The 15,487-nt window shown below is 40.0% G+C and overlaps 1 protein-coding gene across 1 annotated transcript in view; it reads left to right on the forward strand.

Annotated features, from left to right (window-relative positions):
• MB21D2 (Mab-21 domain containing 2) overlaps window positions 1-14,218 on the forward strand; it is a 115,317-nt gene extending 101,099 nt beyond the window's left edge. The window contains exon 2 of the mRNA XM_004424567.3: window positions 11,379-14,218. Coding sequence (XP_004424624.1) covers window positions 11,379-12,643 — 1,265 coding nt within the window. The 3' untranslated portion in view covers window positions 12,644-14,218. The remainder of the gene's footprint in view (window positions 1-11,378) is intronic.
• The last annotated feature ends 1,269 nt before the right edge of the window (window positions 14,219-15,487 follow it).

A 15,487-nucleotide genomic window follows, 5' to 3' on the forward strand; every position in this document is an offset into this window, starting at 1 on the left:
CTAAGTAATGTATGAATTTCATCTCTCCAAAGTTCTCCAGAATTGAAAGAGGCTTAGAATGTCCTTTGGGAAATGAGGAAAATTGGAATATCAACAAAGCAATAAATGAATAAGCAAGGTGCTCACTATAAATGCACTGGAAACAAGCTCGCTGATCGGAGAAAGCTGATGAACTCTTTTTGAGAATTGTGCTCAGATCTCATTTTGTAAAACACATATACTAGATCTGAAACTTGATTGTGGGAAAGAACAAGTAATTTATTGTCATCAGCTTATGCTTCTGTTGTCATGGCCAATTATACATCTGAGGTGTTGTGATTTCATCCAGAATTATTAGCAGGATGAACTTGTTATACACACTTCCAGAAATAAGAACTACCTTGGTGTGGTGATTCATCTGGGAGGTGATACTAAGAAGCACTAGTCAGGGAGTAGAATGACTGAAACAGAGAAGAGAGAAAAGCCAATAAAGGGTCTGTTAATGAGCTAATGAGCAGATGAATCTTGTGGGACCCTCTGGGAAGTTGTGTAGAACCCATCTTAGAATTGTCCCACCAGAGTCTGGGGAAGCTGGGGCATTTGTCCACCGATTCCTGTCCTCCAGTGGTTGAGGGTTGTCCCCAGTGGTGTCAGTTCTCCACATTAACTCCCCTGCACTTCCTGGTAGTGCCAGAGCAGAGATGGCCCTCAGGCAGAGGAGCAGAATGGCTGACCTTGAAGAGGGAAGCTGCCAGCTTGCAGAAGCTGCCTACCATAGCTGCAAGTGCAGGGTAGGGCGTCTACAGCCTTTCCTACACACACACAACATACTCATGTATTCACAGGGATTAAGAAAAAGATAAAATCAAGTGAAATCAATAATAATAAAGAATTATTATGAATTTTGTTTAGATATGAGGATGGTGGTTACAGTTTTAAAAAGGTCTTTGTCAGATAAATATCTTGAAGTATTTATGGATGAAATTATATATCTGGGACTTACTTTAAAATATTACAACAAAATATATGGTGATAAATGAAACAAGAATGGCAAACAATTGTTGAAGCTTGGTGATGGGTACATGGTGATTCATTATACTATTATCTCTACTGTTATACATGTTGAAAATTTCCAAAGTAAACTCATTTTAAGACAAGGTCTTTGCTAGCCAATAATAGTTTTAAAATCCTTTAGAGGTGGCTTCTTTATATAAATTGGGATCATTTTTGAGCTAATGTAGCAACTCTGAGTATGTAGTATAGACCACAGCTATAGAGTCCCTTTTTAATCAACAGTGACATATTTTCTTAGCCTGCTGCATCACAAGGAGGATATTTTATTACAGGCTCGTGGATACCAGTTGGTTTTTTGATTTGGGAGGGGGGTTGGGTTTTTTTAGAGAAGGCACAGAATTCTTCATGTTTCTTTCCCCATGGCTCAGTGTGCCTAAACTGACTTTTGTACAGAGAAGAAATGTGACTGGTAAATACTGCTGTGTCCACAGAGGAAAAAGGCTTTCTGCTTCAGAAATCAGTAAGAGCTTCTGGCTTTGTGGTTAGTATTTTTTTTTTTTTTATAATTATGTTCTGTCTCCTCAATCTCGTAGTAGAAATTTAGGGGATATGACTTTAAAATTAAGGTTTTGCTGTTGGGTTAAAATAAGCAAGTTAGACTATGCCTCTCAATATATGGGAACATTCTCAGAGTTTGTTTTGGGGCCTGAAAGAACTCCAAGGATGTTGTGATTAAAACACCTGTGGAATGCTCTTTGAGAATTGTCTGGGAGTTAAGTATGCAGCACAAAACACACAGACACACGTGCATGCACACATAACTGTGTGTCACAGCACTAGATATTCATTTTTTTTAAAGTCATTTATAATCAAGTCTTTTTTATGATCCTTTACCCATTTTGCTCATATACTTCATTCCCCAAGGATGACTAAAATCAGCTTTTAATCTGCTTTAGAAATCATTTTACTCCAAAATAGAATTCGTTTCATTTTTGGATAGAGAAATGAGCTTCCACTAACTTTTTTATAGTCTTTTACATGGCACTTTTAAAGGCCTGAAGATATTAAATTGTTTATTCTCTTAGGAGAGCCCATTTAATGCTGGCAAGAAGTGTGGGATAGTGAAAAGAGTATAGAATCAACTTGAATTTTGATCCCAGGTATTATAACCATGAACAATTTATTGGACTGTTATTTATCTTGATTTCCTCACCTGTAAAATGAGGACAATATCACCTATTTGAAACTGCCAAGAGGATTGAATGAGATGACACAGGTGAATCATTCAGCCTGCTCCTTAGTGCATAGTAGAGCCAATAAATGTGTGTGCCCTTCTCAGAGAGCCCTTGACATGAGATGTACGTACTTTGAAAATGTGCTCTATAAAGTCAACCCTTCTTTTGCTATTGTGTGTGTTATTGCTAGTACTGTGCTGTCTTCTTTTAAATCAGCGGAGTTGGTTGGTTGGAGAATGTGACAGCAGCTGGGCTGCAGATTAGAAATGACACAGAGTAAACCAGATGAGAGAGAAGAGCAGCATCCAGCATTGGAGCCTGATGCTCCCTTGGATCTCTTACTGCCACTGTTACTGGGGCCCACATTGGATGGCCATAGGAGTCTACATTGTAGTCGTCTATCTTCAGTAGTAGGCTTTTGTGATGGGCAGCCACCTTGGAAGACATCGATACTCAGACTCCATTACTTGTTTGTAGTTTTAGCCTTCACCCCTAATGAAGATTCTGATTGCTCATCTCTAGGGACAGGAAATATTTTCCCTCCACAGGCGGCATTGTTAGAAAATTCTACCTGAGAGATGATTCTTTCATTTACAGATTAGACTGAATTTTTCTCTACATACCTTCTACTTGTTGGAATCATATGGGTAAAGTCCATTTCTTCTTTACCAGGACCACTCATCAAATATTTGAAGGTGTATCTCTTGGCCTTGAATTTTCTGTTCTCCTAGCTAAACAATTCTTCTTCCTCTTCTGTGTTTTGGCTGGGACTTTTATTCATTTCCTTCAGTGTTATCCCAGCTTATACTTATATGTTCATTAGCATGTGATTATTTGATTAGTGTGGGAGCTGTTCATGCTGCTTATCAAATATTTCTGGCTCTCTACCTTCCCAGCATGAGGTAGAATTGCACTTTTTTGGCCTGGGATTGGGTGGGACCATGTGACTAGTTTTGGCCAATGATTTATGAATAAAAATGATGTATGTCCTTTACAGGCCAGAGATTTAACTGCTGAAAAAAGATCCTCCAGGGCTTTCTTCTCCAAAAAAGTGACTGTAAAGTTCTAGATGAGGGCTGCTCTATCCACCGGGGTCCTGGATTAAGGAAAGAAGAGCCCCCCCAGCTAATCCCTGATGGTCACATAGGCCTGAATGAAAAATAAGACTGTTGTTTTAAGTCACTGAGGTTTCAGGTTTGTTACTCAGCATAACCACATCTATCCTGATTGATACAATTATATCTGGCTTTCTCACTCAATGACAAGCATTATGCAGCGGGGACTGTGTGTTTCTCTTCACCTTTGTATCTTCGGTATCTTGCATAGTACTGGCTCAGAGGAGGCATTAATACTTATGTGTTGCATGCATGAAAAAATCAAACCTGGGTTTTGAATCCCATCTCCATCCTTTCAATTTCCTGGACTTGGCTTACTTCATTATATTTCTTCTAAAATGTAGTCACCCACCTCCCTCCATTGAACCCAGCTTTCCAGTTTTAGAGTAATTAAGTAGTTAGCATAAATATCCCCAAGTGAGAAAGGAATGCAACTCACCCTCAGCTGGGTCAGAGGAGAATGGGGTACAGTTGACTTAATTCTGAACATCTCCATCACAAACTTACTGCTTCTGCTGAAGATCAGGAGAGGGGTAATCTGGTCATCATTGATACATTTCTATGTCCTTATGTAGCCATTTGATACCATATTGGCATTACTCTTGCTTTCCACTTGCTATTGTTTTTATTTTTCAAGAATGAGCTTTCTAAAGAGAACACTCCTCTTGTAAATTGACAGTCTAGCTTTCGTGCCCTGTTATGGCTGTGGGAAGCTGCTAGGTGGGGCTAATAAGACTCTCTTTTGAGTCTTACCAGTAAGTTCTGGTTGGCAGAAACCATGAGTTTTTAAACTATCCGAAGGACTGAAAAGAAAGAAAAGGGCAAGACTTATTCAATGAGAAAAATATACTGATAACGTATGTGCATACACGTGCCCAGAACCCTCTGTTGATTGACTGACAAGTAAGGCCAGACTGCACACTAAGTAATTTGGTGTGCATTTTCTTGTTTTATCCCTGTGACCACCCAACAAACTTAGTTGTTATTCCCCAATTTCTGAGAAACTAAGGCCCAGAGTGGTTAATTATGTTGGTCGCGGGTGAACGGGACTTGAATCCAGGCCTAACTCATGTTCATTCTGTGCAAAACAGCTTAGTAGACTTCGACCAAGCTCATTAATTTTTAGAACTTTGGTTTTAATTTTTAAGAAGGAAAATAATGATAGATTAGAGAGGCTTTTTTTTAACCTGACTTTTGGATTATTAGTACATGATTTTATAGGCATATGCTGGCAGTGTTTCATACTATATTGTGTAGCAAATTCCGTGATGCTCAGGTTACGGTTAATGAGGTATTGGGGTTGAGTGAGACAAACAGTCCACTCAACAAGCAGTTGCCTTCTGATCCCCAGGTCTGTATTAGCCACTGCAGTGATGAAAGCTTGACTACCGGAGCTTATAGATTATTGACTATAAGCCCTGAGTGTAGCCCACACGGTAATAGGTATAGAAAGTGCTACCGTAAGAATTCAGATCAAGGTCCTCCACAGGAGTGTACAGGTTGTTCATTCCACAGGGCACTTATTCAATGGGAACAAGAAAAGGCTGGAATCCATCCTGCCCTCTTCTTGCCAAGCTGTGTGCCTTGCCACACGATGGCATCCCCCAGAGGAGGCATCCTGGGGCTAGCACCAGTCTGGGTGCGGCCAGGGGAAAGACTGCTCCATTCCTTTCCCTTCATCTAATGTGTTTTGTATGCCTGACATGCCCTAGAGGCTTTAGATAGGTTACCTTGTTTAGTTAAATCTTCACAACAACTCTGTGGAAGAAGTGTGATTCGGCTAATCCAGTTTTATAAGTGATAGAAAAGGGAAGAACGTATGAGGAAAATGAAAATTGCTGAGCCGCACCCAGAAAATAACTACATATCTATGTGTGTAGGCATTTCAGATCAATCCTATAAGGATGGGAGTTTTTGTCTGTTTTAAAAAGATTAGGAATTGGAAGCTCAGAGAGGTTAAATAATTTGTCAGGCTTACTGAAGTCGTAAATGAAAAACCCAGGATTCAAACCCAAGCCTGTCTTACTCTGACTCCAATGCTCTTGCACACATGTTAGTGTCAAAATGGGAAAAGATCAAGGAAGACTTCTTTGAGGAGACATCTTTTGAATCAGTCCTATTAGTATATATATTTGGTCAATAGGTCATTACCATACATGAATTAACCAGTTTTCTAAAAGATTTAAATAAAATTATATGCAGTTGTCTCAGAAATGATCCCTAATAAAATAGACTCTTTGACTTATAAAACATATTGCTGTAATTGTCAATCTGAATGATCACTCAGCAGATTATGAAAAAGCTGGGAAGCTCTATTGGTGTCTTACTTCTGTCTTTCCTGTGTCTTGTAGGCCATTTATTTAGGAATACTAATAGCTTCTTGCAAGACAGATCTAGTCCATTCTTCCTTATGATAAATGTGGTTAGTCAGACACATTCTGCTGCTTGTCTAAGGTCACACTAAAGCTTTGACCAACGAAAGCACAAAGGTTGGCACTTTGTCTTGAGACCTCTGCTACTTTCCTTCTGAGCCATTCTGCATCCATGTCAAGCCGGGTCATTGTCATAGGGAGAACAGTATGTAGGTGCCATTCTGACCTTCGCAACAAATGTGGGAATAAGACAATGCTGTTAATCTGTCACTAGGGCTGCATGACCTTGAATGAGTTATTTCTCCCTCCTGAATGTCAGTTTTTTCACCTATAAAGTGAGAGACTTCATGGTTTCTGGCTGTGAATGAATGAGGAAATTGCTAAAACCTTCCCCAGATTGAGATCATTAAAAATTTTATAGATTGGTGACTTTCTTAGTAGGTGGTAGCCATGCTTACTTCTCAGAATGTTTCTCAGAATGTCAAGTAAGCGTGACAAAAATATATAAAAGCATAAATCATACTATATTTATAGAAAGGTTTTATATTGTTTATTAACAACCAAGGAGACTGCTCCCCGAGAGGATCTATCAGAATCACAGAGGAACTTTGTCAACATAGTTCCATTCTGTACCCTTCCTACCATTAACAATCATTGCCATAATAAGGCACTGTTATCGGTGTGCCACATGAGTTGGGGTGAAAAAGATACCTCTTTTTTATGAAACAATGAATATTATTGAGATATTCAGGTCTTTTTTATCTACATGGAAATCTTTTTTATATGCATAGTCAAAGATATACAGAGAAAATTTAATTCTGTAGCATTAATTACAGGACATAAAAGTTTTACCTCTTTATAGATCTTTCTTCCTTCAACATAGGTAAGCGTGGTGTGTGTATGTGTTTTTTAAGAATCTGTGTAAGTACTAATTTCACTAATTTCCTTATTATTTGTTAAACTACCTACTTGAGTTCTTACATATCTACTGGAGTAGAACTGTGAGGATGGGAGAAGACAGAAAACGATACTTAGGGGCCCGCCCAGTGGCCTAAGTGGTTAAGTTCAGCATGCCCTGCTTCAGCGGCTTGGGTTTGGTTCCCGGGCATGGATCTACAGCACTCGTCAGTGGCCATGCGGTGGCGGCAACCCACATACAAAATAGAGGAAGATTGGCAACAGATGTTAGCTCAGGGCAAATCTTCCTCAGGAAAAAAAAAAAAAAGATACTTAGTTCTTGTGCTCTGGTTGTTAACAGTCTGGTGTTAGATGGCTGAGTGATAGAGGTTGGTTATTTGAATTCAGTGGAATCTGAGTAAGTTTTATTCACTAGAATATAAGGGAGTCAGAACAGAGTTCCACTTTTTACTTGATATTCTAAAGATAATCAGCAAAGAACTAAGTGGATGACATGGAACTAATTCCTTAAACTCCAGGCCCCCATACCTCTATAAAAGATTAATGTTAAGGTCTTCTAAAGTAGAAACTATGAAATAAACCAAAATCAAGGAATCAATTACAGGAAGGAAGATAATTTTACTTTGTGTTTTAAAGAGCAGACATATTCCAATGCTTCCATTAAAAGAAGAGACCCACCCAGGGGAATAAGCTGTTTCTCCATCCCTCATTTTTTTGCTACTAATAACTTAAGTGATGTGTGTGCATCTTCCTTTTGTTCCCATTCTGGCTTTGGATAATTTAAAATTGCTAAACAGCCAAAGTCACTTGATCTTACCCTCCTGTAATTACACAAAAATCCTTGGATTAATTCAGAGATGACACCTATTGGAACTGATGCCTACAGTCAAAGTGTACAGTTGAATTTTTTTTCCCCCTCCTCTGTCTTTTGCCTTCTCAGGCCCTGGCTGTGTTTTAGTTGCATGGCAGCTCATCTGCCATGAAAGCTGAAGTCAGCTCATTTTCACTTAAACTTAGCCCAGGAAAGTTTTCAAGGAGGGCATTTGAGTTTGTCTGATGCTGGGAAAGTCTCCAGTTTGTGTTACCAAATCATTTGTAAAACTGCAGACTAATGGGCACAGGCAGGCTAAATGCAAATGTGGGTGTCACTGGGGATTAGTTTGCGGAACAATGCGGCCTTAGGGACTTTGTTTCTAACTTCTAGGAGCTTAGCAGATGAGCCTCAGCAATATTCTCTCTGCTGCTGAAGTTCTCTCTGCACTTTAAAGGAATAAGAAGTGTCCACAATTACCCTAACTCCTGAATATTAGAACTTAGCCAAATACTTTATACGGCTCCTTTGAGAGAAGGGCCAGCATTTTAACTAGGTGCATAAGCAGCAATTGGAAGGAAAGAGGAATGTTCTAGTGTGTATACTAACAAGTGAAAATACATTAAAACTTCTTTAAGCCAGCAGAGGGCAAAAGGGAGTTTTATTTTTTTCTCTCCTGTAACTACCCACACAAAATTGTGACGATCCAAGGCAAAATTCGGTGGTACATTTGTAAACAAATTATTCCCAGGCCATTAATGTACAAGTTATTCTTGTTGTGTAGACAAGACCTAGCTAGTGTGCTCAGAGCCAGTTTGATCCTGTCTAGGGCAAAAGCACATATAGAGTTTTGAATTATTTATGCCTAAGAGAGGACGACAATGTGTTATCCAGATAACAATACCACTTCTACTCGATTCAGATCTTATTTACTTCTCACAATGCAGCATTTCACGATTTTTCCCACATATATTTATGGCACTCCAAATGCTAGAATGAAAGAATATTTGAAATAATGATGAGTAAATTATGTCATTATCAAATGTTTCTCTTTAAAAGTCACTGTACCTACATGTGAGTCTATAAAATAGTGAAAATGATTTTCACAACCTACTCTGGATTCTGGGAAGTCAATCTTATCCTTTTATAACTACAGCTAAAGCTTGGGGTGGTAGTATTTGTTAATGAGGTTAATACTGAAACATGATGGCAACTGAGAAATGAATCTTTGTCTTGGTGTTTATGACAACTTTCAATCCTGGTTGCTAAATTTGACTTTTAAAAAACCACTTTATGGGCTGGCCCCGTGGCTTAGCGGTTAAGTGCGCACACTCCACTGCTGGTGGCCCGGGTTCGGATCCTGGGTGCGCACTGACGCACCGCTTCTCTGGCCATGCTGAGGCCACGTCCCACATGCAGCAACTAGAAGGATGTGCAACTATGACATACAACTATCTACTGGGGCTTTGGGGAAATAAATAAATAAAATTATAAATAAATAAATAAAACTAAATAAATAAATAAATAACCACTTTAAAAAGGAAAATAAACTTTGCACGCTGAATTTGTAGTGAAGACTGTTTTTGCTTGTAGTGTGTGATGTCTTAGATTGGGCTCCCCAGGAGGCAGCTCCTGAAATGGAGTTAGGATATTTATTAATTACCCTTGGGATTAGCACCTGTGGAAGGGAGGGAGCGGAGGAAGGATTAGGCAGAGGGGATAGTCAGATTTCCTCCCAGGCCCAGTGTCAGCCTCAGCTGACCCCTTCGGGATCTTCAGAGTATCCTGAACTAGGGCACCCTCACGCTGATCAGTTCTTGGATGCGTAACCCATCCCCCCACCGCCATAGCACCCCAACCACAAGACATGACCTTGGTTGAGGTGGCTCCTTGCAGCCAAGACAATCCTTAGAGACTATGCTGACAGCACTCCCAGCAGCTGCGACAAGAAGACCTTTATTGAAGAAGGATCTGGGTGGCACATCACAGCAGAGGTAGTGTGAGAAACAGCCCCCAAATGTCAGGTACACTGGATTCTCTTTTCTGACGAATTGTTGACCCTTTAATGTTGGATAACTTATTGATTGCTTTAAAACAATAGTGATAGCTTGCTATATTCCTACCTGTATGGAAGGAAATGGTACTAAATAAAAGACTTTTTCGTGGTTAGTATGGTTTGGAAAATAGAATTTTAAAGAATGAAAAAGAATACATTTTATAAATGAGTGTTAAATTCTGAAAGATAATGGTAGTACAGACACTTACACCACGTGGTTTATTTATTTGCATTGGGATTGTCATATGAATAACAAACTGTTTATTCAAAGTAATTGTAATGAATAATGGAATCACAGTTCTTTGCCATCTTTGGGGGGAAATTGTTAATAAGTCACAGAGTGATGCTGGTAGTTTGTCAGATAATGAAACACAAATAAATATATAATAAAAAGGCAAGAGGCAGGGAGAGTAAATTTGTATGTTGTTCGTGGAACATTTATGTCAAGGCTTTATTTAAATATTTTATGTTCAAGCCCTATTGATCCTATCTACTCATTCCTTTATTGTTCAGACATAGCTTCAATTGTGTGCCTACTGGGTGCGGACTCCTATGCCTACTTAATACCAGTTTGAGAGTTTTCACTCTCAAAGAGCTCACAATCTCATTTTTAAAAAAAATCACATTCATAACATCACTACCAGTCACATCAGAAAACTATTAGGTTTGGGTAGATGTTAAAGCTGGTGGTACAGGAGATGAGTTTTCTCAAATTTAATTTTTTCTTGAAAGCTCCAGTTTTATCATTGGCAATAAATATCGTCAGTTATTTTCTCGAAGACAGGCTCATTTTGTTCATTTTTTAAAGAAAATGTCTGTCAGATACTCAAGTCTGAATAGCCATAGTTTATCAGTTGTTCAATAAAATAAAAATGATGTTCCATGAAAAAAGCAGTGAATTTAGCCCACAACTCAACCGTTCACACAAAATGATTTTCTTGCAGACAGCTTTTGTATTTCATATGAAACAGAAGTGCTTTATGGTTACTTCCCATTTCGTCACACAGAATCTTAGAAAAGTGGTTCAAGAGTTGGGATTTAATAAAATTAATCCATTTTTTCTTTTCCATTAAGGATTTTCTTAAGTGAAACTTGATTTTTTTTTTTTTTTTTTTTTTTAATGCTAGTGCATGTCAGTAGTAAAGAATCCAATGCCTGCTAGTACAGTCTGGTGCCACTGTCTTGACTAAAGCAAAGGCGCCAATAGTTTTCCCCTCCATTGCTTTTGTACCATCAAGTGTCAGGTCAATTGTCAACACGGTGAAAAAGGAAAATAATGCATTAGTATTATTATGAAAAGAGTTATGACCTCACAGCCCCCTGAAAGTGTCCTACTTTCAGTGTCCACAGCCCGCATTGATAATCACTGGTGTCGAAGTTTTAAGCAGGGAGAGCCCGGGGAGGGAGACTGCTTTAGCAAGAGATGAAAAGAGCCTGGCTTTATATGATGGCAGCAGAGATGGAGAACAGGGAAGGAGTGAGAAATGTTGCAGGGGTTATTAGATAAGGTTTGGCAGTAGAAAGGCAAGGGAGAGTTGAAGCTTGCTGAGGTTTTTAGCCTGGGTGACTGAGTGGATGGCAATAGCATTAACCGAGGTGATGACTGGGGGAAGAGGAGCCCTGGTTTATCATTGAAGATGATACTGCTTGCCCTGTGAGAGAAAAATCTATTGTAATTCTCCCACTTGGCAAAGGATGAGTTCTGGAGCTGATGAGAATGAACAAAGAACCCTTAGCTGGGTCTGTGCAGCAGCCTATGATATGGTTTTCTACTGGTAATGGATAGTGGCTCTTGGAAGCTCCGCACATTCTATATTGATGCTTAAGACTCTTAGGTCTGTGCTTCCTATAATAGTGTTTTCTTTTTTTTTTTTCTAGGAATGGTGCAAAAGCTGGACCAAAAACTTCCAGTGGCCAATGAGTACCTGTTGCTTTCTGGAGGAGTCCGGGAAGGCGTGGTGGACCTGGACTTAGATGAGCTTAATGTCTATGCTCGAGGGACCGACTATGATATGGACTTTACCCTTCTGGTGCCAGCCCTTAAGCTGCATGACCGTAATCAGCCTGTGACACTTGATATGCGCCACTCAGCCTTGTGCCACTCTTGGCTGAGCCTTCGGCTCTTTGATGAGGGGACGATCAGTAAATGGAAAGACTGCTGCACAATCGTAGATCACATCAATGGTGCCACCAACTACTTCTTCTCCCCAACCAAAGTGGCTGACTGGTTCTATGACTCCATCAGCATTGTGCTGTCAGAGATACAGAAAAAACCCCAGCGAGGGATGCCAAAGGTGGAAAAGGTAGAAAAGAATGGGACCATCATCTCCATCATTCTGGGTGTGGGGAGCAGTCGCATGTTGTACGATATTGTCCCTGTGGTATCTTTCAAAGGTTGGCCTGCGGTGGCCCAGAGCTGGCTCATGGAGAACCACTTTTGGGATGGGAAGATCACTGAGGAAGAGGTCATCAGTGGGTTTTACTTGGTGCCTGCTTGCTCCTACAAGGGTAAGAAGGACAATGAATGGCGGCTGTCCTTTGCCAGGAGCGAGGTGCAGTTGAAGAAGTGCATCTCTAGCAGCCTCATGCAGGCCTACCAGGCCTGCAAAGCCATCATCATTAAACTCCTGTCACGGCCCAAGGCTATTAGCCCCTATCACCTGCGCAGCATGATGCTCTGGGCCTGTGACAGACTTCCTGCCAACTACTTGGCTCAAGAAGACTATGCAGCCCACTTTTTGCTGGGCCTCATCGATGACCTGCAACACTGTCTGGTCAACAAGATGTGCCCCAATTATTTCATCCCTCAGTGCAACATGCTGGAACACCTGTCGGAGGAGACGGTCATGCTCCACGCGCGGAAGCTCTCCTCCGTCCGCTCAGACCCGGCAGAGCACCTGCGCACCGCCATCGAACATGTCAAGGCAGCCAACCGGCTGACGCTGGAGCTCCAGAGGCGAGGGAGCACCACCAGCATCCCCTCCCCGCAGTCGGATGGAGGGGACCCCAACCAGCCTGATGACCGTTTGGCCAAAAAACTGCAGCAGCTAGTGACTGAAAACCCGGGGAAGTCTATCTCTGTCTTTATTAACCCTGATGATGTCACGAGGCCCCATTTCAGAATTGATGATAAATTTTTCTGAGCGTTTTGCTGCCTTTTTTTTCTGGTTCTAAAACTCTCATCAAGTGTCGTGTGGTTTGTGATGCTGTCTTTCCATTTTTTACGTATCCAGCCTGGATTGGATCTGTTAAGAACACCTTTTAAGTTTCCTGGTTCTGCAGGCTCTGAAACAGTATATTACTATTTCACATTCTGCCTCTGGTTTTGTCATTTACTTTTTGTAGTTATCGTCACATAGTTTGTTTTTGTTTTTAAGGAGAACTTGAGCCATAGATGAAAATGCCCATGAATTCTCTTCTTTTTTTATCTTTCATACTTTGTGCAAATTTGTTAATGGGGGTGGGGAAACGAATCCCTTTCTGACACTTCAGAATTCTACTATTTTTTGTTTTGTTTTTCTGTCTTTATTTTTGTAATGAGCTTTCATCACTACAGAAATTTGAGAATCATCTGAACCTGGGAACTACCTGCTATGTTAGCTGGATTTCTTTCTTTTGACCAGTGCCCAGAGTATTTTCCCCCTTTCCACCAAACAACATGACTTTGAAAGTCCTAATGCTACAAATTGTGTTTTGAAGCAACTTCATTGAATGTAATTGTCCACAAATCAGAACTTTGGATGGTTTGGACAGTGCGTTTGACAACTTTCCAAACAGAATTAAGGTTTCCAAATGGTAGTTTTAGCGTGTGTAATTATTTGAAGCCTTATTTAAATCCTGTTAAAGAACATACCATTATAATTGTTATTTGCACTAATGAAATCTTTGCCATTGTCAGAGTTCCAGTGTATGTGTTTCAATATAAATTGATATCCATTGTTGAAATGCTGTCATTTATTTTCATTTAGCCCATTTCTCTCAATCAATAGAACGGTTCTTTGCATTTGTTTAGTTCTCCTTTAATTGTGGGGTCCTGTTTTGCCCTCTTTGATATTCTTGGTTCCTGTCATACTGAGAGAAGTTTTTAAAGCTTTATACCTGCCAAGTGACTTTATCTGAAGCTGGGGAAAATATATACTTCATAGAGTAGGTGTCTTTGTATGTATTTCTTTTGGGATTATAGAGGTAAGCTTTATTGTAAAGTCTCTTTGCTTCTACTGAGAGTTTTGAGGAAAAGTGGCAGGAAGAACTTATAATCCCCAAATAGAAGATTCCATCCCTGTTGAAAAGCAGGTTTTGCTATAGAGCAGGAACCAGGACATATCTGTGGGTGGGCCTTGGTGTAGAGGTGTCCTGTCTTGATGAATGAAATTACTTGCCAGGCTTAGGTGCCGCAAGGCGTCGGCTCCCTGTTTTGGTACAGACGCATGGCAAATGATGGTGTTTGAAAGATCGGGGGCCTGCCGATATCTCAAAGGATGACCATGTTGTCTACTGTTGGAAAGGTCAAGCAACATTTTGGTTTTCATCTTGAATGTCCAAACTCCCAGGTTGGATTTTGGCCAATTGAAATCAGGCATACGCGATCTTGGGTTTTGCATGGGAATTAATGTAATGCTTACAATTGAAAATGAAATCATTCAACCATCTGAAGTCAAACACAAAAATCATAATAAAAGAAACATACTGGCCTTGGAATCTTGTTGTTGCTGTTGTTAGTTTGTAATCTGGAAACTATTTTCTTATTAGTAATGCCAACGGTAATTTTCAGTAAATACAGCCCTGGGCTTGCTGTGGTCTTTTAGGCCAGATCTCCATGTAGTGATCATCCAGTATTCATTCTTTCCTTTACCCAGTTTTCCTACTAGTCTCTACCTATCCTCCACATAATCTGTGTCCTTGGGAAATGACTTCATCCTCGGCTCCAGACATGCATCCTGATTGGGGTAAGCCAATCGACATAACCATTTCCCTGGCCACAATCATTAATTAGGGATTGGGCATACGGTGTAAGCTGCTCCAGTGAAGGACACGCTCAGGATTCTAGCTTGGAGTGCTGGGGCGGAAGCATGCACTCTGGATATGGAAGAGAAAGCACTTTGCCTCTATCGCTACTGACAGTTATCACATAATCCTGAGCAGACCCAGCTTTAGGATGAAACTAACACTGGGTGGCACTATGGAGAGATGGAAAAGAAAAACACGAGCTATCCGACTCCACCCGCTCCCCCTCCCAAGTCTGAGGCCTCTCCTCCCACTGGGCTTTCTAGTTAAATGAGTCAACACTTAGTTCTTTTAGCCAATTTGGCTTTGGTTCAATTCATCAAAATATTTAAACTAGTATACGACACTATTTCAGTGTATGTAAACTATTTCAGTTGTTGTCTGTCTCTTTTCCTTCTGGGAGATAGTATCAGGAATATCCTTATTGTTTATCTAAGAGTTGGTTAATGCTATCTAATTTGATTAATTCCCAAGAATATCATAGTCTTATGACTAATAAATATGCACCTGGTAAAATCTTTTAAAGTTTATTATACTTTGACCATTATGTTGAACTTCGTAGGTTAGAAGAACTTGTGTAAGCCACTGAAGCAGCAAGCCTATTCAGACAGCTGTTGCTTTAAAGTCAACTATGAACTGCCGCTACTGTGCTTTGAATTGGCATCTCAAATACAGTTAGTAACATTTACAATATTTGAATACTGTGCAGACAAAATTTCGTTACAGGTGTGATAAGAGCCTAGTTTCAGTGATCCTCTTGGCACATGTTTTCCTTTTGTCACCTCTAGTCCTAGTGAAGAAACCCTATAAATTTTTGGTTAAACTTCATTAAAAAAGTCCGGATGCCCCTGGACTTTTAAAACTTTTTTTTTAATTTTAAAACTTTAAATGGTAATTTTAAAACTTCTTTTTTTAAATTCCTAGTATTTGCTATCAGTACCATAATCCTAGGACTCTTAGGTCAGACATTGCTGAAGGTGGGT

This window comes from Ceratotherium simum, chromosome 15, assembly GCF_057802395.1.
Source record: "Ceratotherium simum simum isolate JZ-2026a chromosome 15, ASM5780239v1, whole genome shotgun sequence".
Taxonomy (NCBI): Eukaryota; Metazoa; Chordata; class Mammalia; order Perissodactyla; family Rhinocerotidae; genus Ceratotherium; species Ceratotherium simum.